This window comes from Lampris incognitus, chromosome 15, assembly GCF_029633865.1.
Source record: "Lampris incognitus isolate fLamInc1 chromosome 15, fLamInc1.hap2, whole genome shotgun sequence".
In the NCBI taxonomy this organism is placed as follows: domain Eukaryota; kingdom Metazoa; phylum Chordata; class Actinopteri; order Lampriformes; family Lampridae; genus Lampris; species Lampris incognitus.
The window spans coordinates 7,697,931-7,724,657 of NC_079225.1; the positions used below are offsets into that span (position 1 = coordinate 7,697,931).

The 26,727-nt window shown below is 46.8% G+C and overlaps 1 protein-coding gene across 1 annotated transcript in view; it reads right to left on the reverse strand.

Moving 5' to 3' along the window:
- The window catches only part of mapre3b (microtubule-associated protein, RP/EB family, member 3b), a 28,308-nt gene extending 5,385 nt beyond the window's left edge, over positions 1 to 22,923 (reverse strand). Inside the window, exons 1-6 of the mRNA XM_056294493.1 lie at positions 22,758 to 22,923; positions 16,503 to 16,566; positions 15,721 to 15,845; positions 15,465 to 15,610; positions 10,608 to 10,764; positions 6,539 to 6,675 (exon numbers count right to left, since the gene is read on the reverse strand). Of these exons, the coding sequence (XP_056150468.1) occupies positions 6,539 to 6,675; positions 10,608 to 10,764; positions 15,465 to 15,610; positions 15,721 to 15,841 (561 nt within the window). The 5' untranslated portion in view covers positions 15,842 to 15,845; positions 16,503 to 16,566; positions 22,758 to 22,923. The remainder of the gene's footprint in view (positions 1 to 6,538; positions 6,676 to 10,607; positions 10,765 to 15,464; positions 15,611 to 15,720; positions 15,846 to 16,502; positions 16,567 to 22,757) is intronic.
- Between the last annotated feature and the right edge of the window lie 3,804 nt (positions 22,924 to 26,727).

A 26,727-nucleotide genomic window follows, 5' to 3' on the forward strand; every position in this document is an offset into this window, starting at 1 on the left:
ATGTCATGTGACACACACAAGGCGTGACAAACCTGAAGCCCATGTCATGTGACACTCACAAGGCGTGACAAACCTTAAGCCCATGTCATGTGACACTCACAAGGCATGACAAACCTGAATGAAGCCCATGTCATGTGACACACACAAGGCATGACAAACCTGAACCCTATGTCATGTGACACTCACAAGGCATGACAAACCTGAAGCCTATGTCATGTGACACTCACAAGGCATGACAAACCTGAAGCCCATGTCATGTGACACACACAAGGCGTGACAAACCTGAAGCCCATGTCATGTGACACTCACAAGGAATGACAAACCTGAAGCCCATGTCATGTGACACTCACAAGGCATGACAAACCTGAAGCCTATGTCATGTGACACACACAAGGCATGACAAACCTGAAGCCCATGTCATGTGACACACACAAGGCGTGACAAACCTGAAGCCCATGTCATGTGACACACACAAGGCATGACAAACCTGAAGCCCATGTCATGTGACATACACAAGGCATGACAAACCTGAAGCCCATGTCATGTGACACTCACAAGGCATGACAAACCTGAAGCCCATGTCATGTGACACTCACAAGGCATGACAAACCTGAAGCCCATGTCATGTGACACACACAAGGCGTGACAAACCTGAAGCCCATGTCATGTGACATACACAAGGCGTGACAAACCTGAAGCCCATGTCATGTGACACACACAAGGCATGACAAACCTGAAGCCCATGTCATGTGACACACACAAGGCATGACAAACCTGAAGCCCATGTCATGTGACACTCACAAGGCATGACAAACCTGAAGCCCATGTCATGTGACATACACAAGGCATGACAAACCTGAAGCCCATGTCATGTGACACACACAAGGCGTGACAAACCTGAAGCCCATGTCATGTGACACTCACAAGGCATGACAAACCTGAAGCCTATGTCATGTGACACACACAAGGCATGACAAACCTGCAGCCCATGTCATGTGACATACACAAGGCGTGACAAACCTGAAGCCCATGTCATGTGACATACACAAGGCGTGACAAACCTGAAGCCCATCTCATGTGACACTCACAAGGCATGACAAACCTGAAGCCCATGTCATGTGACATACACAAGGCGTGACAAACCTGCAGCCCATGTCATGTGACAAACACAAGGCATGACAAACCTGAAGCCCATGTCATGTGACACACACAAGGCATGACAAACCTGAAGCCCATGTCATGTGACACACACAAGGCGTGACAAACCTGAAGCCCATGTCATGTGACATACACAAGGCGTGACAAACCTGCAGCCCATGTCATGTGACACACACAAGGCATGACAAACCTGAAGCCCATGTCATGTGACATACACAAGGCATGACAAACCTGAAGCCCATGTCATGTGACACACACAAGGCATGACAAACCTGAAGCCCATGTCATGTGACACTCACAAGGCGTGACAAACCTGAAGCCCATGTCATGTGACACACACAAGGCGTGACAAACCTGAAGCCCATGTCATGTGACACACACAAGGCATGACAAACCTGAAGCCCATGTCATGTGACATACACAAGGCGTGACAAACCTGCAGCCCATGTCATGTGACACACACAAGGCATGACAAACCTGAAGCCCATGTCATGTGACACACACAAGGCATGACAAACCTGAAGCCCATGTCATGTGACATACACAAGGCATGACAAACCTGAAGCCCATGTCATGTGACACACACAAGGCATGACAAACCTGAAGCCCATGTCATGTGACACACACAAGGCGTGACAAACCTGAAGCCCATGTCATGTGACACACACAAGGCATGACAAACCTGAAGCCCATGTCATGTGACACACACAAGGCGTGACAAACCTGAAGCCCATGTCATGTGACATACACAAGGCATGACAAACCTGAATGAAGCCCATGTCATGTGACACACACAAGGCATGATAAACCTGAAGCCCATGTCATGTGACACACACAAGGCATGATAAACCTGAAGCCCATGTCATGTGACACTCACAAGGCGTGACAAACCTGAAGCCCATGTCATGTGACACACACAAGGCGTGACAAACCTGAAGCCCATGTCATGTGACACACACAAGGCGTGACAAACCTGAATGAAGCCCATGTCATGTGACACTCACAAGGCATGACAAACCTGAAGCCCATGTCATGTGACATACACAAGGCGTGACAAACCTGCAGCCCATGTCATGTGACACACACAAGGCATGACAAACCTGAAGCCCATGTCATGTGACATACACAAGGCATGACAAACCTGAAGCCCATGTCATGTGACACACACAAGGCGTGACAAACCTGAAGCCCATGTCATGTGACACTCACAAGGCGTGACAAACCTGAAGCCCATGTCATGTGACACACACAAGGCGTGACAAACCTGAAGCCCATGTCATGTGACACACACAAGGCGTGACAAACCTGAAGCCCATGTCATGTGACACACACAAGGCGTGACAAACCTGAAGCCCATGTCATGTGACACACACAAGGCGTGACAAACCTGAAGCCCATGTCATGTGACACTCACAAGGCGTGACAAACCTGAAGCCCATGTCATGTGACACACACAAGGCGTGACAAACCTGCAGCCCATGTCATGTGACACACACAAGGCATGACAAACCTGAAGCCCATGTCATGTGACATACACAAGGCATGACAAACCTGAAGCCCATGTCATGTGACACACACAAGGCATGACAAACCTGAAGCCCATGTCATGTGACACTCACAAGGCGTGACAAACCTGAAGCCCATGTCATGTGACATACACAAGGCATGACAAACCTGAAGCCCATGTCATGTGACATACACAAGGCATGACAAACCTGAAGCCCATGTCATGTGACACACACAAGGCATGACAAACCTGAAGCCCATGTCATGTGACACACACAAGGCGTGACAAACCTGAAGCCCATGTCATGTGACACACACAAGGCGTGACAAACCTGAAGCCCATGTCATGTGACACACACAAGGCGTGACAAACCTGAAGCCCATGTCATGTGACACACACAAGGCGTGACAAACCTGAAGCCCATGTCATGTGACACACACAAGGCATGACAAACCTGAAGCCCATGTCATGTGACACACACAAGGCATGACAAACCTGAAGCCCATGTCATGTGACACACACAAGGCATGACAAACCTGAAGCCCATGTCATGTGACACACACAAGGCATGACAAACCTGAAGCCCATGTCATGTGACACTCACAAGGCATGACAAACCTGAAGCCCATGTCATGTGACACACACAAGGCATGACAAACCTGAAGCCCATGTCATGTGACACTCACAAGGCATGACAAACCTGAAGCCCATGTCATGTGACAGACACAAGGCGTGACAAACCTGAAGCCTATGTCATGTGACACTCACAAGGCATGACAAACCTGAAGCCTATGTCATGTGACACACACAAGGCATGATAAATCTGAAGCCCAAGTCATGTGACACTCACAAGGCATGAAAAAACTGAAGCCTATGTCATGTGACATACACAAGGCATGAAAAACCTGAAGCCTATGTCATGTGACACACACAATGGCCCAGACTACTGCTTTTTTGTTGTCAACAATATTTGCCTAAACGTTTAGCTGCAGACACAGAACACTATAGTGTGACGAACAAAAAAAGCAACCAATGAATAAACAGAGATAGATCCATGCCCCACCCCACACTAGAGATAGATCCATACCCCACCCCACACTAGTGATAGATCCATACCCCACCCCACACTAGTGATAGATCCATACCCCACCCCACACTAGAGATAGATCCATACCCCACCCCACACTAGAGATAGATCCATACCCCACCCCACACTAGAGATAGATTCATACCCCACTCCACACTAGAGATAGATCCATACCCCACCCCACACTAGTGATAGATCCATACCCCACCCCACACTAGTGATAGATCCAACCCCACTCCACACTAGAGATAGATCCATACCCCACCCCACACTAGTGATAGATCCATACTCCACCCCACACTAGTGATAGATCCATACCCCACTCCACACTAGTGATAGATCCATACCCCACTCCACACTAGAGATAGATCCATACCCCACCCCACACTAGAGATAGATCCCTACCCCACCCCACACTAGAGATAGATCCATACCCCACTCCACACTAGAGATAGATTCATACATACCCCACTCCACACTAGAGATAGATTCATACTCCACCCCACACTAGAGATAGATTCATACATACCCCACCCCACACTAGTGATAGATCCATACCCCACCCGACACTAGTGATAGATCCATACCCCACCCCACACTAGATAGATCCATACCCCACCCCACACTAGTGATAGATCCATACTCCACCTGACACTAGTAATAGATCCAAACCCCACCCGACACTAGTGATAGATCCATACCCCACCCGACACTAGTGACAGATCCACACCCCACCCCACACTAGAGATAGATTCATACCCCACCCCACACTAGTGATAGATCCATACCCCACCCCACACTAGTAATAGATCCAAACCCCACCCGACACTAGTGATAGATCCATATCCCACCCCACACTAATGATAGATCCATACCCCACCCCACACTAGTGATAGATCCATACCCCACCTACACTAGTGATAGCGCCATACCCCACCCCACACTAGTGATAGATCCATACCCCACCTACACTAGTGATAGCGCCATACCCCACCCCACACTAGTGATAGATCCATACCCCACCCCACACTAGTGATAGATCCATACCCCACCTACACTATAGCGCCATACCCCACCCCACACTAGTGATAGATCCATACCCCACCCCACACTAGTGATAGATCCATACTCCACCCGACACTAGTAATAGATCCAAACCCCACCCGACACTAGTGATAGATCCATATCCCACCCCACACTAGTGATAGATCCACACCCCACCCCACACTAGTGATAGATCCATACCCCACCTACACTAGTGATAGCGCCATACCCCACCCCACACTAGTGATAGATCCATACCCCACCCGACACTAGTGATAGATCCATACCCCACCCAACACTAGTGATAGATCCATATGCCAACTCACAATAGTGATAGAGCCATACCCCACCCCACACTAGTGATAGATGCACACCCCAGCCGACACTACTGATAGATCCATATCCCACCCCACGCTAGTGATAGATCCATACCCCACCCGACATTAGTGATAGATCCGTACCCCACCCACACTAGTGATAGATGCATACCCCACCCGACACTAGTAATAGATCCATATCCCACCCCGAACTAGTGATAGATCCAGACCCCACCCCACACTAGTGATAGATCCATATCCCACCTGACACTAGTGATAGATCCATACCCCACCCCACACTAGCATTAGATCCATACCTCACACAGATGCTAGTGATAGATGCATACCCCACCCAGATGCTAGTGATAGAGCCATACCCCACCTACACTAGTGATAGATCGATACCCCACTAGTGATATATCCATACCCCACCCCACACTAGTGATAGATGCATACCACACCCCACACTAGAGATAGATCCATACCCCACCCGACACTAGAGATAGATCCATATCCCACCCGACACTAGTGATAGATCCATATCCCACCCCACACTAGTGATAGAGCCATGTCCCACTCCACACTAGTGATAGAGCCATACCCCACCAACACAAGTGATAGATCCATGTCCCACCCCACACTAGTGATAGATCCATACCCCACCCCACACTAGAGATAGATCCATACCCCACCCCACACTAGTGATAGATCCATACCCCACTCCACACTAGAGATAGATTCATACATACCCCACCCCACTCTAGTGATAGAATTTACAGAATATTATAGAATATTATAGATTATAGAATATTGGAGAATATTATAGAATACTATAGAATATTCTAGATTATAGAATATTGTAGAAATTATAGACTGTTAAAGAATATTATATAATAAGCATCTCAAGAGAAACAGTTTGTTGGCGCTAATTCACCACTCATGTGCCAGCAGCACAACAAGATGATGTCATTAAAAGAGCGCCAGTCCAACAACAAACGGTGGAAAACGAGGTGGAAGTAGTGGTGGAAATATGACATTTCTGTTACTTTCATCCAGCTGTTCTTATACAAATGAATGGAAATGATTCTAACCATTATGCAAAATGATGGCGGTCAGGTCACATAATCTCGATCAGATGATGATGTAATAATTGTGACAGTTCTAACTAACGCCCTGGCCTGACTTCAGCATGATGGTGGGGAATATTGTAAATGATAACCCATCACCACCACTCAAACAACCTTACAAAACATAGAACATACAGCAGGACAAAAAGAGAACAAAAAGAAAGGCAAAGGAAACACAATATGTGAGGACAGAATAAGAGAATAAAAGCAGATATGTTCAGGCTGATGCAACTTCATACAGCTCTTGAGGAAAGATCCCTAACGTGGTTCAAACAGCGGAGAGTTTGAGCTGTGGTACCTGCTGGTTAAGCTCTAGGAGCTCTGCGTCTCCTCCATTGCGGCTCATAGGTGTGGTCCTGCGGGGAGGCGTTGCGCTGATCTGCCTCTGAGGAGTGGGGACAGTCTTGGGAGCAGTGGGAGATGTTCTCATGGGTCCTGGCACATAGACAGACACATGAAGAGCACTGACCAAAAGCAAAACCTCATATGCCAAAGTGCTGCACAAGCAATTAGTTCATTAACCTTTCAGATCATTCCCATAATGCATCTGTCTACTGGTGCATGATGCCTCTGACATTTCTTTGCATTGGCAGGCAGAACGCGAACCCCCCCCCCCTTTTCTCCCCAATTGTACTTGGTCGATTACCCTATTTTCCGAGCTGTCCCGGTCTCTCCTCCACCCCCTCAGCTGATCCGAGGAGGGCTGCAGACTACCACATGTCTCCTCCAATACATGTGGAGCCACCAGCTGCTTCTTTTCACCTGACAGTGAGGAGTTTCACCAGGGGGATGTAGCGCGTGGGAGGATCATGCTATTCCCCCCAGTTCCCCCTCCCCCTGAACATGCACCCCGACCGACCAGAGGAGGTGCTAGTGCAGCGACCAGGACACATACCCACGTTCGGCTTCCCGCCCGCAGATACGGCCAATTGTGTCTGTAGGGACGCCCGACCAAGCCGGGGGTAACACGGGAATTCAAACCACCCATCCTCATGTTGGTAGACAACGTAATAGACCACTACGCTACCTGTACACCACATGCGAACTGTTTTTAACAAACATAATAACCAGTAAAGCTTGTATGACGTTAGAATCTCTTACTCTCTTTCATAAGTAAAACCCACTTTACTGCCTCAGCTTGCAAGCTAGCTCGCATTAGCAAAAAACCCAAACCAGAGCAAAACCTGGTCAAGACAGCACACAGAGCATCCTGAACGAGAGCTGAGAGTCATGAATCACACGTGGATGGATAGTTATCATTTCTCAACAAGACAAAACAACTTAATCTTTCTTCTCCTTTTTATGACTTGTGGGGTAAGGGAATAGTCTTTAGGAGTAAGACAAGGCTGTTTTACTCCTAAAGACTATTCTATAATGTCCGCCTAGACGTTATACTGTACGTCATGCCACGCCAGCAAGCACACTGAAAGAAGCAGGGTGATGCACATAATGCTGGAAGTTAAGCAATCAATCACCGCCCCAATGTCACCCTAATCCAAACAACCATAGACCTGGGTTATCATGCTGCTATGACTCAAACCCAGAGCTGGAAAAGAGGTAGCATTTATTTGTTGAACTCGGGTGCTACAGGAGTATTTCTAGTGACTTTCAGATTGTGTACTCTTTCACAGTGCTCCAGAACTGTCTCCTTCAGGAGGTTTATTTTTGCAAAGTACCCCTGATATCCCACAAACACAGGGCTAACAATACCTATCCTCACAAAACCAAATGAAACCAGATGACACTGCGGTGAACTCAGCCACAGTACGTTTACACACCGACGAGAAATCTGATTATGACTTGTCAGTTTACACCAATATTTTTGATTATTGTGTACACGTATTTACTGCTTCCCTTCATCTCTACACCCTTTAGCCTACGCAATGGACTTATCACTTTCTCGCCACAATCTATATACAATTTAATGTGTTTTGCTAAGACTGAGTCAGCTGACAAAGGTGTTCATTTTCCCATCTGTAACGAATGAAAATAGGCGTTATCTTCAGCTTGTGTGTCTTTTTTTGTTTACCGGCATGCCAAAGAAGTATTGATATCAACACTTCTTTGGCACCCTGGCAGCCATGTTTGTAGTCATCTAGGATCTGCGACTTTCCCCTGACGCGCAGCTCCAAAAACAGAAAGAAATCTGGGTGAGACCTGCACATTGCTTCAAAAGTCTGAAAGGCTGGGTAAAAACCCAGGGGTAGTTTGGATTGTGGATATGTCAATTTAGACCTTGCCCCAGCTTTGGAGTCAGACGAAGGCGTTCAGTCGGCCATTTCAATAACCACAGTACTACCATACTCGGTAAGAGTGGCGTGGTGCTGTGACTGTAAACACTCACAGCACCACGCCACAACAAACAAGACCGGCAGCTTGACTTCTGAACTAACCACAACGCTGCAGTACACTGTACGGCTGTAACCACAACCACAGTGACACTGTTAACCTGAAGAAGCCAAACTGGAGGTGGGGGGCTGGACAAACTGGAGGTGGGGGGCTGGACAGCGAGGCATACACACAAGCAGCTTTCAGAGATGAGCAGACTGAGCAGGAGGTGTAAAATAATGGATAATAGCACATTTATTGGGGTAGACCTATTACCGACCGGTATGGCCGATTATCGGCTTGGATAATCCTGATTTTCCATATTACTGTTATCGTCGGCCAGCCGGTTAACAAACGTCCGCCGCACAACACGCACGCCTCCGACGCAGCCTTCACTCTCCTGAAGCACAGCACCACACTCACTCCAACAACACAAAGACACAAGAGGAGCATGGAGGAGTAGGAGCAGGCCAGATGCCATAAAACCCACCCGGCTGGTAAGAAAAGCATGCCACAACGTTAGTTAGGTTCTCTGTCTCGCTCCCCTCCCACACACACACACCAAAGAGCATGACGTGGGTCCGACGTGAACTCGACAACACAGAACGGTTTCCCCTGCTGTGCTTAACCTTCACACGTAGCCAGGCTACAAGAAGAACGCTAACGTGCGATGTGTTAGTTACACACACACAGTGTTGCTGTCAGGGTTGTGCATGAACGGGTCACACGGCCCTTTCACGTGGAACTACATTCTCTTAACCACAGAACGTCCGTCGGATTCCGCTGATCTGCGGAGTAATAACGTGTGCAGCATAGGTGCACTTATGCGAAGGGATACAGACATTCTGCGGCTGAGAGAAAGTAGTTCCACATGAGATGGCCGTCTGACGGCAAGACACAGCGGTGAAAATATTCAAAAAATAGCGCACACTTAAATGGACTTTACTATTTTAGGTGAGCCTTTTCTTAAGAGGCACTGATGCATTTTGTCCGTGTCCCTGTCTGCAGCAATACATTCCTCAACTTCGGTGCCGGCTGCTACTGCTGAACCCCCAAACTGGGAGCGCACAGACCCCCCCCACCTTCTGCAGGTAACACAATGACTATCAGTAAGTACCTCATACAACCCACTTCAGAATACCCCCACTTAAGATAAGAGAAGGGGAACATGACGACACTAATGTACTACATGTTTCCATCCAGCTCAGCCAAAGCCTGCTGGGAGCACTTTAACCAGTTTATGTGGGGTTATTTTATTATTATAATTATTCAGTTTAATCAAAGTTTACTTCCTGCCGTCCATGCAGTTTAATTCCTTCCATTTTTATGTTTTGGAAGCTATTTATTTTTTATTTAAAAAATATTTCCACTCACACTGTTATCTAGTGTCTTGAACATCATGCACTTTATTTTATTCAAATATTTTCTGTTTTACACAAAATTCAATTAAACATATTTAAACATTAAATTAAACATATATCTAAAGGCAGCCTCGTGTTAGGGTTTGTGTTGCTGTAAATTTTGGCACATCATTTTTCACATGTACTGCAAATGAATATCGGCCATCGGCCTCCACAACTTCACAATAATCGGTATCGGCTCTGGAAAACAAACAAACAAACAAACAAACAAGCATATCGGTCGACCCCTAATATGTATACACATAGGACAGTGAGTGAGTGAGTGAGAGAGAGAATCCTTCAGTAGGTGTTCCCTCCAGCAAACAGAACGCCATGCCCCATGGGGGGCAACAGATCTGTCAGAGGCAACATGAAATGCGTATGACACTAAGGGCATTCACACACATAGTCACACACAATGGAATGGATGTTACCTGAGCGGATGGATCCTTTGGGTTTATGGATTATAGATTCACCTGGGTTGGGGAGGGGGGGGGTAGTTCCATAAGGAAGTGAGGGCAGTGTAATGATGGCGTGTATGAGGTCACACATTTGCTTGTGTGTTATGTAGTATGTGTGAAAATATGTCTGCATATCTTTGCCAGCTCGTATGTGTGTGCATGTGTGTGTATAAAGTACCTGGGTTGGGTAGAGGTGTTCCCTCTTGGCCCTGCCGTGTCTGTAAAGGGTCATACTCCTTCCCGTCGTAGTTGGCATCAAAGAACTTCTTAAACCACTGGACAAACTCAAAGTTATCCTGGAACTTCCCCTTCACTAACTTCTCCACAGGGATGATCTACGGGAGACAAACAGACAGACATGAGGAAGATGGAAGATGGAAAATGGAAGGCACGACAGAGGGAGACAAAAGAGAGTGTGTGTGTGTGTGTGTGGGGGGGGGGTATCAGAAAACTTCTGTACATATAAATACACTTAAATGTAGTTTTATGGAAAACAGACACAACCCCTGGTTAGCAGTTACCCTGGAACAACAGAACAACACTGGCCTAGGGATTCAGACATAAGCTTGTGAGCAATACGTCATTAGTTCACAGATGGTGACATTTGGAGACGGGTGAGAAGAGGAAACTGGAGAATCACGACTCTGGCCATACTTTTTCAAGTGTCATTAACTGAAGCAAAGTTCAGAATTTTTAGAAGTCTAAGCTATCATTCATGTATCCAGCCACTTTTGGGGTTTTACATGCAGCAGGATGGTGTAGTGAATAAGTTAACACTACATTTAACAGAGGGCTTGGATTCAAGACCTTAAAAAACAGCCAGCTTGAACAAAAAATGCCAGCTTCCTCAATAAGGTCTATCTTACAATCCAATGCTCGAAACAAAAGGATGTATTTTATACATATATGCACATAAAGTAAAATAGCTGTATATTCACATCAGTTTGCAGCTTTACTACTTTAAAGGTGGAAACTGCAGATTCAAGCTGTGAAAAAGTAAGTCACAGTCAAGTATTTTATTTGTTATTTCAGAAGTGACCAAGGAAGTCTTCTAATTTCAATCCAAGGAAAGGTCGCCATGGTTTCACTTCCTGTTTATATGGCCAGGTTTCAGTTCGAACCAGCGTCGTTCCCTTGAGAGAAGAAAAGCTTGCTTGTTTAGCATCAGAGAACTCTTCAGCAGGAGCAGCAGAGAAGGAAATGGGCTAACTTGGAGCAGAACTCAGCCCTTGTGTCAGCAAGCTGTGCCCCTTCAGCAAGATCATGAACCTACCATCAGGGGCACAGCTCTGCACATTTGGGGATAGAGTACAACAAAAACACCAATGCAACATTTTCATACCCGAGTTTTGTTTTTTTTACGGATAAATTAGCCACCATCTCTTTGCATTAGTTCATTATGTTAGTGCAAGTCAGTGGGGTATGACACCTTTACCCTAGAAACTGCAGTTTAAGCAATTCAGCGCATTTCCATACACTTCCTAATAAGGTAATAATGTTCCTCTGCAGTTTCAGAGGAACAAAGGTCAACAAGTTTGTGAAATCCTTAGTAGGTAGCCTCATTAATGGTACAGGCTCTTAAACTCCAGTCTTCCCTTCAACTAGCAGCTCCATGTGTAAATACAAATGCTCCTGTGAAACAGGGCACTCCTTAAGTCAGATGCTTAAGTCAGACAACTCAGCGGCACTGATGGTAAGAGAGGCATGAATTCAATGTGGTCTGGTCTTTATTTACGACAATAAAGATGGCGGCGCGCTGGACGCAGCGGCTACTGTGGTTCCCTGTTCAGTGTCGTGTTTTCTTTGTTATTCATACGTTAGTTTTAAGTTTACTTACAAGTGTAGGTCCTGCGCTCTTCTACAACCGTCAGGAACGTTTAAACCTCAGAAGGGATTACTCACTTCCCTCCACCATCACGGACAACTTCCCCATCCATATGATCCGCTCACCGGCCTCGCAGTGGAAACGCTGCCCCCTGTCGGCAACGTGAGCAAAAGCGGGGGAAGCGAGGCGGGCTACATGCTAAGCTAAGTAACGCTCCCTTCAAAGTGTCCCTCCCCAGCATCTTCATGGCTAATGTCCGGTCGTTAGCTAACAAAATGGACGAGATAAGACTCAGGCTGTCCTCTCAGAAAAGGCTGCAGAACTGCTGTCTGCTGATGTTTACGGAGACTTGGCTCAGCAGCAACATGGCGACTCGGCAGGCGAGCTAGCGGGCCGCACAGCCTTCCGTGCCGACAGGACAGCGGACTCCGGCAAGATCCGTGGAGGAGGTTTGAGTATTTATGTCAGTAACTCTTGGTGCAACAATATAAAGATGGTTGAAAGGCATTGCTCTGCTGATCTGGAGCTGCTTATGATTCAGTGCAGGCCTTTTTACCTGCCCAGGGAGCTAACAGCCATTACCATCGCCGCTGTATACATCCCCCCACATGCTAATGCTAAGGTAGCACTGAAGCAGCTACAATGTGCCATCAGCAGACAACAGACCCAACACCCAGACAATGCCTTTATCATAGGGGGTGACTTTAATCAGGCTAACCTCAGGGCTGTATTGCCCAAATTCCATCAGCATGTCTCCTGCCCCACTAGGGGACAAACCACCCTGGACCATCTCTATACAAACATCAAGGACTCATACAAAGCTACTCCCTGCCCTCATCTGGGGCATTCTGACCACCTCTGCCTGTTCCTGGTCCCAGCCTACAAACCCCTGATAAAACGGGTCAAGCCAGCAGTAAAGACAACCACTGTCGGGCCAGTAGGAGCAGTCTCTGAACTCCAGGACTGTTTTGACAACACAGACTGGAGTATTTTTGCACATTCAGCTACCCATGGCTCTCATATAGACATTAATGAACAGACATCTGCCATACTAGCCTACATTAACTTTTGCACTGAGAGTGTCACAACAAAAAAATCAGTCCACACCTTTCCAAACCAGAAACCCTGGATGACCAGTGAGGTCCGGCAGCTGCTGAAAGTCCGGGGATGCAGCGTTCAAGTCAGGTAACTGTGAGGCCTACAGCGCAGCCAGATCCAACCTCAAAAAGGGCATCAGAACAGCCAAACATAAATATTCCCTACGAATAGAGGACCACTTTCACAATAACTCTGATCCTCGGTGAATGTGGCAAGGCATTCAGTCTATCACAGACTACAAAAGCTCTAATCGCGGTCCCGCTGTCCATGATGCCTCCCTGCCAGACAAGCTAAATCATTTCTATGCCCGCTTCGGCAAGGACAATACTGACCCAGCCACAAAAATCCCCAGCCACCCAGAAAACCGGGTGCTCACTCTATCAATCACAGAGGTCAGAGAATCACTGCGCAGAGTGAACACACGGAGGGCTGCCGGACCAGACGGCATACCGGGTTGGGTCTACCGGGAATGTGCCGACCAGCTGGCTGAGGTCTTCACACCTGTATTTAACCTCTCACTGTCCCAATCTAAAGTCCCGGCATGCTTTAAGACCACCTCTATCGTTCCTGTCTCCAAGAAACCAACATCCACATGTCTGAATGACTACCGACCCATAGCACTCACCCCCATTGCCATGAAGTGCTTTGAAAGACTGGTTCTGGCTCACATCAAAAACATTATCCCCCCCACGTTCGACCCACATCAGTTCGCCTACCGTCCCAAAAGGTCTACTGAGGATGCCATTGCCACTGCCCTGCACATTGCTCTGACCCACCTTGAACTTAACAACACATACACCCGGATGCTGTTTATAGATTACAGCTCTGCCTTCAACACTATCATCCCCGCCAAACTAACCACCAAACTCCTCTCCCTTGGCCTCAACCCCTCCCTCTGTAACTGGATCCTGGACTTCCTGACCAACAGACCTCAGTCTGTTAGGTTAGGTGACCACTCCTCCTCCACCCTGACCCTCAGCACAGGTGCCCCTCAAGGCTGTGTTCTAAGCCCCCTCCTTTTCTCCCTCTTCACCCACGACTGCCTGCCAACTCACCCTTCAAATGTTATAGTTAAGTTTGCAGATGACACCACAGTCATTGGCCGTATCACCAACAATGACGAGACGGCCTACAGAGACGAGATTGAGCACCTCACATCATGGTGTACTACCAACAATCTTGTCCTTAATGTGAGGAAGACAAAGGAGCTGATTGTGGACTTCAGGAGGTCTAGAAGCTGCAGCCACTCCCCCATACACATCAATGGGGTGGAAGTGGAGCGTGTTTCCAGCTTTAAATTCCTTGGAGTCCACATCAGCGAGGACCTTTCGTGGACATTAAACACCCAGGCCCTTGTGAAAAAGGCCCAACAACGCCTGCATTTCCTGAGGAGGCTGAGGAGCGCCCGTCTACCCCCCAAAATTCTCACCAACTTCTACCACTGCACCATAGAGAGCATCCTGACCATCTGCATCTCAGTGTGGTACGGCAGCTGCACCTCAGTAGACCAGAAAGCTCTGCAGCGGATCGTCAAGGCGGCCCAGCATATTACCGGTACCCAGCTCCCAGCCATAAAAGACATTTATCACAAACGCTGCCTTCGAAGGGGTCTGAGCATCAGCAGAGATCCCACCCACCCCAACCATGGACTGTTCTCCCCCCTGCGCTCTGGGAGGCGCTACAGGAGCCTCAGAGCCCGCACTACCAGGCTCAAAAACAGCTTCTTTCCACAAGCTGTTGCCCACCTGAACCTGGCTACCCACTGAATGTCTGTAGATATTTTTAAATATTTTGTACTCCAGCTCTTTTTTAACTTATTTTAGCTTTTGGTCTTCATGTGTGTATATCTTATACTATGTTTGCTGTGTTTGTCTGTGTCTGTCTTGCACTGTTTGGTGAAGCCACAGCCCTCATTTCATTTTTAACATGTGCCTGCACATTGTTTTTAATGACAATAAAATTGAATTGAATTGAATTGAAATGCTTCCCATGAGTCATTGTCCAGTCTTAAGTAACACGAGTTCGAGACCTGGTCATAATTTATGTTAAATAAGATGTAAAGACAACGATCTACCATACTCTCCATTTGTGTTTGTGTGTGTGTGTCTTTACCTTATCCACATTCATTCTCTTGAAGGCTGCCTGTAAGACTTTAAAATTGTGGATGAATTCATGTTCCAGGCGAGCATTGAACTTGACTTTCTTCAACAAGATGCACCCTGGAAACAGCATGTCCATGAACTGACAATACGCAGCGCCTTGAAGAAAAAAGAAATCATTCACACACAGCTTCAATATAAAAAAAGAACAAGTTTGTTCAAAATATAATGAATGTGTAAATATATGGTGTTGCGTGTACTGGTTTCACCTGAACATAGCTGTTCTATCTTGGTGTAGGTGAGCTGTAAAGAGTCATTGACCCAGGCCAACATATCATGGCGACTCAAGTTCTCTATGGTCATTGACGTGGAGTAGACATTCACCGCCATCCTCCTGTGTTGCACAAGGGCACACAAATAGCCACACAATGCTCATGGATTTTCTCAGAACTCATGTACCTTGTTGTTTAGGTGCTGCAAGTAGACACTACATTCCCTTTCTAACAGGACTATTTCAATATTCTGCTTTCCGCACACAAGTGCGTTTTGTGAGCTAAATGAGGTGATGTGTACCCAAGATAAGAGCATAAATAAGAATATCAAGTGTTATCTGGGATGCTGTGTGCATGTCATAAACAGAATGTCACCACCCTGACCTCAGCCTGAGAGGATTAGCACGACATGAGAGTCATTGTGAGGAAACAGGATGCTCTTCATGTCTAGGGACCTTCAAGATAATCTCATTTATATTCCACAACCGGCATATTCCACACACAACAGGTGAGCAACCGTCAGCACTGCCTTGTCCAAATCCAGAGAAAGGAAAAGAAGTATACGATGCAAAGGGTTCAAATCATTAAATAATACATTTCAGGCAATATACAACAACAATAGAACAACAATGCTTTGCCCTCACCTTCCTTGGACCTAAAAATTAGACTCCACACTGACAGAACTGCCATGTTTAAACCCACAGTTATTTTTCATTGTCAACAGGTGTGTGTGTTGGAGAAACTCACCTGTGTAGTGTGTGTGTGTTGGAGAAACTCACCTGTGTAGTGTGTGTTGGAGAAACCTGTGAAGACTTGGCTGCCACTGGTCCACCTAATAGAAACCTGGAGTGAAACCGAAACCATGCAGAATATCAGTACCTTTGCCATGCATGCTGTGCCACATACTCTAGGTTAAACTGAGATTACTTAGGTAACCATCCCGTAGTGGTTCAGCGTCATTAGATTTGGTGTTTTTGATTTCTCAACAGGTTTCCCTGGTTCCCCAATGCGGACCTTGTTAACCCAGGCGATGGCTGAGCCGGTAATCTAAGCCACAGGACCCCCCCCCCACACACACAGGTCAGCCAAAACATTAAAACCACTGACAGGTAAGTGAATAACATCGATTATCTCGTTACAATGGCACCTGTCAAGAGATGGGATATATTACGCAGCAAGTGAACAGTCAGTTCTTGAAGTTGATGTGTTGGAAGCAGGAAAAATGGGCAAGCGTAAGGATCTGAGTGACTTTGATGGCTAGACGACTGGGTCAGAGCATCTCCAAAACAGCAGGTCTTATGGGATGTTCCCAGTATGCAGTGGTCAGTACACACAAAAAGCAGTTAGGAAGGACAACCGGTGAACCAGTGACAGAGTCATGGGCGCCCATGGCTCATTGATGGCGCATGCGGAGTGAAGGCTAGCCCGTCTGGTCCGATCCCACAGAAGAGCTACTATAGCTCAGTTTGCTGAAAAAGTTAATGCTGGCTATGTCAAGTGTGCTGGAGGTGAAGAGAGTGTCAGATAGAGTGATGAGTATGAAGCTGGAAATTGAAGACGTACGGATGAATGTTATCAGCACATATGCCCCGCAAGTTGGGTGTGAAATTGAAGAGAATGAAGAATTCTGGAGTGAGTTGGATGACGTGGTGGAGAGGGTACCCAAGGAGGAGAGAGAGTGGTGACTGGAGCAGACTTCAATGGGCATGTTAGTGAAGGGAACAGAGGTGATGAGGTGGTCATGGGCAGGTATGGTGTCAAGAAGAGAAATGTGGAAGGACAGATGGTGGTGGATTTTGTGAAAAGGATGGAAATGGCTGTGGTGAATACATATTTCAAGAAGAGGGAGGAACACAGGGTGACGTATAAGAATGGAGGAAGGTGCACACAGGTGGACTATACCTTAGGCAGGGGCAACGATCTGAAAGGGATTGGAGACTGCAAGGTGGTGATAGGGGAGAACGTAGCTAGGCAGCATCGGATGGTGGTCTGTAGGATGACTTTGGAGATCAACAAGAGGAAGAGAGTGAAGGCAGAGCCAAGGATCAAATGGTGGAAGTTGAAGAAGGAAGACTGTTGTGTGGAGTTCAGGCAGGAGTTAAGACAGGCACTGGGTGGTAGTGAAGAGTTGCCAGGTGGCTGGGCAAGCACTGCAGAAATAGTGAGGGAGACAGCTAGGAAGGTACTTGGTGTGTCATCAGGACAGAGGAAGGAAGACAAGGAGACTTGGTGGTGGAATGAGGAAGTACAGAAAAGTATACAGAGGAAGAGGTTAGCAAAGAAGTGGGATAGTCAGAGATGAAGAAAGTAGACAGGAGTACAACGAGATGTAGCGAAAAGAGAAGTGGCAAAGACAAAGGAAAAGGCGTATGGTGAGTTGTATGAGAGGTTGGACACTAAGGAACCGATTGGCTAGACAGAGGGACCGAGCTGGGAAGGATGTACAGCAAGTTAGGGCGATCAAAGATAGAGATGGAAATGTGCTGACAAGTGAGGAGAGTGTGCTGAGAAGGTGGAAGGAGTACTTTGAGGGGCGGATGAATGAAGAAAATGAGAGAGAGAGAAGGTTGGATGATGTGGGGATAGTGAATCAGGAAGTTCAGCGGATTAGCAAGGAGGAAGTGAGGGCAGCTATGAAGAGGATGACGAGTGGAAAGGCAGTTTTTCCTGATGACATACCTGTGGAGGCATGGAGATGTTTAGGAGAGATGGCAGTGGGGTTTTTAACTAGATTGCTTAACACAATCTTGGAAAGTGAGAGGATGCCTGAGGAGTGGAGAAGCAGCATACTGGTACCGATTTTCAAGAATAAGGGACACCTTCAGAGATCGTGTTGAGTCCATTCCTTGACGGGTTAGGGCTGTTTTGGCGCCATGAGAGGGACCTATACAATATCAGGTAGGTGGTTTTAATTTTTGGCTGATCGGTGTATATCTATAACACACACACATATCTATCTATCTATCTATCTATCTATCTATCTATCTATCTATCTATCTATCTATCTATCTATCTATCTATCTATCGAGAGAGAGAGAGAGAGAGAGAGAGAGAGAGAATCTGTAGGCACAGGACAAGATTCTGGTATCGGGAGCATGCTGGTTTCCATTTTTGATTTAGTCTGAGTAGTACTGACCAATCACGTTTAAGTAGGCGGGGATGATTTCTACAGGAACATGCTTTGGTTGCATGTTGGTAAACAGTCCATGTGGGGAGCGTAATAGGTGGAAGGCATTGGCCAAAATGTCGTTTGGACCTAAAACACGTACAAAAAGTATCAATGTTTGTGTATGGTGTGGAGAAACATTCGACTTGTGTCGACTACTTCTGAAAGAATCCCGTCATAGACGCTGTCTCTCAACTTCTTGTGTCTCAAGTTGTTAATCTGACCGTAACAGTGACGGGTGCACGGAAGAGGAAGTTTTCCTGGGAAACAGAAGCGAGCAGCCAGCTGCTACACCGGAAGCCCTGAAATATTGGTAGCTGCCCCCAGAAGCCTTATCCCGATTTCCACCAACATGATGATGCATTAAATAGGCCTGAGATGACAGGTCTTGATGGGAAGATAGGTGGCGCTACAGCCTACAAATAAATCTCTACATTATGGACTATTTCTGTTTCAATGTGACGATTACTGGTGCATTTTGAACTGATGAAGTTAACATGTAACTTTATGTGCATTTCTAATAACTTGTTGTAATGAATGAAATCGTCCTGTAACGACTTGTTTTCACTTGAGGCGACATTGTGACTCTACACTTTGCACAGAGGCGTCCAAGGATCTACCTGTTATTGAACTAAGATGTTTGAAAATGTTATTCCAAAAGACATGTTCCACGTTTTCTACATTTAAGTTGAAGCAATTTCTGTTCATCGCCTTCAGTGGCTGCCTGCCAACACTTGGACACAGTGTAGAGTTAAGAATTAAATCAGGTCAGTGCTTTTTTAGATGTCTACATGTGCACCAAGCATCATAATTACAGTACAACAACAACAACATCAACAACAACAACAGATAAACTGCCCTGGTGGAAACTAAGACACACATGGTGGGATTGCAACGAAATGAAAAATATAGGTATCCTCTAACATGAGCATGGATATGATCCGTTACTGGCAAAAAACTTAGTGAAACATGTGACATATTGATTATTTGTGTGCAAAATAACCCAGTGAACACTTAACATCATTAACGGCTATCAGTTACTGGCTCTTGGGTAACACATTCAGTAAACAGTTCTGAGCAAATTGCTGTAGACAGCAAGCATCAACCTGCTTGTGGGTAAAAAGGCAAGTCAGTGACTACTCCACAGCTCGAAAACATCAATGAAATAAAATGGCTTTAAATGTAAGGTCAAATATTTGGAGTAAGTAAGATGCACGCCGCGTATAAATGTTACATAATTTGTGTATAATCCTAAATTTTGACTTGGCCAATAATTCTGTAGAACATAAAAACATGACATCACCTGTTGTTGTATGACCCCAATCAGGGATGGGCAACATGATCCAGAAAGGGCCGTTGTGGGTGCAGGTCTTCGTTCCAACCAAGCAGATACACACCTGATTCTATTAGTCAACCAATAGTCTAAGGACCTGGATTTGTAGACTCAGGCGTGTAACTGCTTGGTTGGAGCAAAGACCTGCACCCACACCGGCCCTTTCTGGATCATTTTGCCCTTCCCTGCACCAAACCACTCACTCCCAACACCACGCACGCGCACACGCGTCTCCTTTATGGAAATAATGAGAAATAATAAATTGCAGAAGGTTAAAATTCTCAATTTATGCCTTGCATATGAGTAAGTAGTGGAGCTTAAGGGTGACAGTTCTCAAACGACCCTGGCAAGATCAGAAATATTCATTCCAAACAATTTGGAAAGACCAGAAAACGTGATCTTTATATGGTCTCCACCGGCACCCTGCAGCTAACGGGACTCATGCTACTATCGGCATCAGCTTTTGCTACTGTGCCCTTACTTATTCGAACACCAACACAGTATGTTCGCTGTGTACCATTGGGTCCTCCTCCTACCTGCACTTGACATTTTATGCTCTTAAAACAGTGAAAATGTAAATCTGATTAGTAGCCTATGTTGATTTTCCCGTTCTCCGCGTCTTGACGCACTGACGCGCACTTACACTAATCCACTTGACATAACATGCACTCTCGACTATATGTTACTCTGTAGTGACTACAGCATTCACTACCGAGTACAATACTGTATGTCAGCATGTGGCGTCAAGCTGTGGAATTCTTCAGAGAACGACCTCAAGGGCTGTATAAATATCTTTCAGTTCGAGAAAACGTACGAGGAAAGAATAATTAGACAGGATGGCGTCGTCAGGTAATGGCTTCCCCCCCCCCCCGTTGATGGTGAATTACTGTGTATGGCTTTTGATTCTTTTCCATTTCCCATGTTGCTGTGAGTATTAGTTGTTGAGTAACTGACTGACAGACCATGTGTTCTGTTGTGTATTTATGTTTGAGTAAGAAACAGGGACAGGTGAAATACGATTTTCTTCTCCTGCTGCTGCTTTTCAGTCGTGGAATGTGTAATCTGAGTTGTGTGTGACCATGAATTGCTTGTTTCTCTCTGGAGCTGTGCGTTATTACTACGAGCGCAATAAATAATAATGAATGAACACGGTTACGATGCTACACAAACATACAGCACTACACTGTGATGCCAGCTGATAACACTGACATGATCTCCTCATTAGCGTTTCTCTTGGAAGTCGCTCTGGATAAAGTGTGTGCCAAATCACCACATGTACTCCGCCAAATCAGTAGATGTACTCTACCAAATCACCACATGTACTCCGCCAAATCAGTAGATGTACTCTACCAAATCACTACATGTACTCTGCCAAATCAGTAGATGTACTCCGCCAAATCAGTAGATGTACTCTACTAAATCAGTAAATGTACTCCGCCAAATCAGTAGATGTACTCTACCAAATCAGTAGATGTACTCTGCCAAATCAGTAGATGTACTCTGCCAAATCAGTAGATGTACTCTACCAAATCAGTAGATGTACTCCGCCAAATCAGTAGATGTACTCTACCAAATCAGTAAATGTACTCTGCCAAATCAGTAAATGTACTCTGCCAAGTCAGTAAATGTACTCTGCCAAGTAAATGTACTCTGCCAAATCAGTAAATTTACTCTACCAAATCAGTAAATGTACTCTGCCAAATCAGTAAATTTACTCTACCATATCAGTAAATGTACTCTGCCAAATCAGTAAATGTAGTCTGCCAAGCCAGTAAATGTACTCTACCAAATCAGTAGATGTACTCCGCCAAATCAGTAAATGTACTCTGCCAAATCAGTAAATGTACTCTGCCAAATCAGTAAATGTACTCTGCCAAATCAGTAAATGTACCCTGCCAAATCAGTAAATGTACTCTGCCAAGTCAGTAAATGTACTCCGCCAAGTAAGTAAATGTGTTCTGCCACATTAGTGAAGCTATTAGGAAACCCATTATACCGATGTGGTTAAGCGTCAGTTGTGCTGGTGACGTAGTAATTAAAGGGAACGACGCTGGGCTGAAGCGAGCCCGCCATCATCCGGAGACGGGATACCTGGTGGTTCTGGTGACGTCAGAGCCGCCGACGGCGCGACAGTAACGCAAACAGCTGCGGTGAGCGAAGTCGTTCACTAAGCCAAACTCCACCGTCCAGCGACTGGTAGCTATGCTAAGCTAAGTTAAGCTAGCTAGCGGCCGGGACTCTGGGTCCCGGCGTCTTGCCAAGTATAACTCTGCTCCTGCGGGAGTGGTGCTTGGTCCCAAAACACAGTGTCGACTCCTAACGCGAAGCGACCGACCATTTGTTTCGGCTGAGCGTCCGGAGGCCTGGCCGTCACACACGCACACACGCCGCTTGCCGTGGCGGACCGCGCCGCCGCCGCCGCCGCGCCGCCGTCACCCGCCGGACGGGCTGGACCGGGATTAGTCAGTCGGTCAGGCAGGCAAGGCAGTCACGTCCACGGCTACGCGGCCTAATGTCCCACATCCACGAACGTACCGTTGGCTCTTCTTGCTGAGCGCTACTCGCTGTCGTGCGCCACCCACAGACCGGGCCACCGACCGACAGACCCACAGAGCGACAGACAGACCCACCGAGCCACCGACCTTTCAGCCCCGTCTCGTCGTTTGCGGCGATAAGCCACTCCGTTGCACTAGCGCGTGCCCGTTCGGCAAGTCGCGCGAGAATTCCCAACTCCCCGGGCCGCCGGCAGTGCGCCTGCGCCGCACAGGCGCGAGCATCGACACGTATACTTTCTTCTTTTTAAATACATGTTTACTGAACATTGTTCATGTTCATGTGCAGATTCTTGGAGGAAGTTGATGACAAAGCAAACATGGCAAATAGACCTGCCATCCCGGAAGCCAGGGATAATATCTGCAGAGCGCCAAGGGGGACAGTGTGGTGACATGTCTACACAGCGTGTGTCAGCACGTGCGTAGAGGGTGCATGTCACGTGACAAGTACACGGTGACGTATTGTGAAAACAAGGGTGCACACGAGAACAAGTTAAATACATGACATACACACTAAGTGGAAATAATGAACCATAGTCCATCATACAAGGGGGGGGGGGAGTAATAAGGATACCGGCCTTCTGATTCAGGGGGGAAATGTCTTAACACCTCATACATCTGTAGAGCTGTTGTATCGCTCGTTAGTTCTAAAGATTTCAAGTATAATCTACATTCATTTAAAAAACAACACATTTGGGGGACGACTTAAAGTATCTACTTTTATGAATAAGGAATTTGGCTGAGCAGAGGATTACATTACAACAGAGTTCATCGTTTTTGTTTTGCAAAATCCTACCAGATGTTATATTGTGTCTAGAAAGCCAAGTTGGGAAGGCCAACATCCTTTGCTTGATCCATGTGTGAACGTCAAGCCAGAACACAAGCACCACATCACACCACATGAGAGAAATACATGGTCCCTAGTTTCTATGTCACTCTCACAAAATGAACTTATACGTTATCGTCAAAACCAAACCGTGATCCAAGTAGTTCTTTGGAGGGATATAATATGCTATTCATCAGTTTGAAGTGTGTTTCCTTCGCTTTGGGGCGGGGGGCGGGGGGGTAGGAAATGTTAGATACATTGTTCTCAATTTATTTTTATCAAATTTGTGTAAAATGTCATTTTTGTTTTGTCTTTCAGGGAATACGTTTTCAGTGAGACAGTTTCTAATAAAATGATTATCACATTTTTTGTCCAAGATTAGAAACCCTTGAATTGACAGTGGGGCCAATCGTGGCTGTATAGGTTGGTGAGTCATTATATTTTTTTATCAGAGATACAAATTCTTTGGGGAGTGCTTTATGTAATTTAGTAAAGTCTGATTCGGAAGGCTTGAAAGTATGTTTTGTCTGGAATTGTTCATAATTTAATAACTTACCACTAGGATCCATTAGATCAACTATCGACCATATATTTTCCTCATACCAATCTCTAAAGAATAAAGACTTGTTCCGATACAATATACACTCACCGGCCACTTTATTAGGCACACCTGTCCAACTGCTCGTTAACGCAAATTTCTAATCAGCCAATCACATGGCAGCAACTCAATGCATTTAGGCATGTAGACATGGTCAAGACGATCTGCTGCAGTTCAAACCGAGCATCAGAATGGGGAAGAAAGGTGATTTAAGTGACTTTGAACGTGGCATGGTTGTTGGTGCCAGACGGGCTGGTCTGAGTATTTCACAAACTGCTGATCTACTGGGATTTTCACGCACAACCATCTCTAGGGTTTACAGAGAATGGTCCGAAAAAGAGAAAATATCCAGTGAGCGGCAGTTCTGTGGGCGAAAATGCCTTGTTGATGCCAGAGGTCAGAGGAGAATGGCCAGACTGGTCCGAGCTGATAGAAAGGCAACAGTAACTCAAATAACCACTCATTACAACCGAGGTATGCAGAAGAGCATCTCTGAACGCACAACACGTCGAACCTTGAGGCAGATGGGCTACAGCAGCAGAAGACCACACCGGGTGCCACTCCTGTCAGCTAAGAACAGGAAACTGAGGCTACAATTCGCACAGGCTCACCAAAATTGGATAATAGAAGATTGGAAAAACGTTGCCTGGTCTGATGAGTCTCGTTCTCTGCTGCGACATTCGGATGGTAGGGTCAGAATTTGGCATCAACAACATGAAAGCATGGATCCATCCTGCCTTGTATCAACGGTTCAGGCTGGTGGTGGTGGTGTAATGGTGTGGGGGATATTTTCTTGGCACACTTTGGGCCCCTTAGTACCAATTGAGCATCGTGTCAACGCCACAGCCTACCTGAGTATTGTTGCTGACCATGTCCATCCCTTTATGACCACAGTGTTCCCATCTTCTGATGGCTACTTCCAGCAGGATAACGCGCCATGTCATAAAGCTCGAATCATCTCAGACTGGTTTCCTGAACATGACAATGAGTTCACTGTACTCAAATGGCCTCCACAGTCACCAGATCTCAATCCAATAGAGCACCTTTGGGATGTGGTGGACCGGAGATTCGCATCATGGATGTGCAGCCGACAAATCTGCAGCAACTGCGTGATGCTATCATGTCAATATGGACCAAACTCTCTGAGGAATATTTCCAGTACCTTGTTGAATCTATGCCACGAAGGATTAAGGCAGTTCTGAAGGCAAAAGGGGGTCCAACCCGGTACTAGCAAGGTGTACCTAATAAAGTGGCCAGTGAGTGTATATCTATTATTCCAAAGTCCAGTGGTGTGGGGTGAAAAGTTATGTACATACAACATTCTCCAATACACCAGCATCTGTTTATGGAAGTCTGATAATGAAACAGGAAGTTTATCAATATTGTAGTCAGATCTGAGTAGACATTTCAATCCTCCAGTTTTATTGAATAAGTGATTTGGAATACAGTACCAGAAGGAGTTACTAGGGTCTCTGTGCCGAGGTGAATGGCATTACTCGACACATCGACCAGAGCCCCCCAGCGAGTCAGCAAGTCCAGCCCGATGATGCAAGGGTCTTGGATTTCAGCCAACCAAAACTTGTGGGTGGCTGCAACTTTCCCTGCCCGCACCTGCAGTGCTCTCTTCCCCAGCATGCTGGTTAGTTCCCCAGTCACAGTTCTGATTTTACAGTGGTGGGCCTCCACTCTGTCTCTGGCAGCACCCCTGGACGCACAATGGAGATGGTGGACCCTGTGTCCACAAGGGCCCAGCAGCGGTGTCCACCAATGGAGCAACAAAGAGAGAGACCGTGTGCGTGGCCCACTCTGCCGATCTGGGAAGAGTTCTTAATGGGGGATATGGTCGGTCGGCTGGGTAGCAGTCTCCCCGCGGTGCCACCCCATTCTAGTTTTCCGACTGGGGAGTGCTACGGCGTCGTGGTGCAGGGGCAGGGCAGTCACGGGCCTTGTGCCTCGCTTCTCCACAGCGGTAGCATGGATCACGAGGCGACCAAGGTCTGAAGGGTGGTTGGCGTCGGCCTGGTTGCTTTCGGCGTGGTGACGGACGAGCCTGGCAGACGACCCCTCTTTCGACGTCTCCTTCATCTGCGTGGACCTCAGCCTGACGCACTCGGGGTCTTGGTTGGTTGTGTGGGGCCATCACAGCCTCCACCCACTCTGCCTCTTCCAATGCAGTCTTGAAGGCTGTAGGTGCCGTGATGCGGAGGTGCTCCTTCAACCTCTCTGGGGTGAGCCCCTGGATGAAGGCACTCAGGGCTAACTCGTCACGAGCTGCTTGATCAAAGGTGGGGTAGCAACGACGTGCAAAGAAGCGCACGTCCGTTCCCAGGGTCCCGCCCTCTTGGCGGCGCCGGCGGGCCAGTCGGTCTCGCATGCTGTCAGTAGAGACCCGTTGACCAAAGCAGCGGCCAGTGTCTCGTAATCCTGCTGTTCTGACGGCATAAGGCCGAGCAATACCTGCAGCGCATTCCCTTCGAGCGCCAGGGCAACATGGGCATCAGTGTCTTGGGTGCTCCACTGGTTGTGACT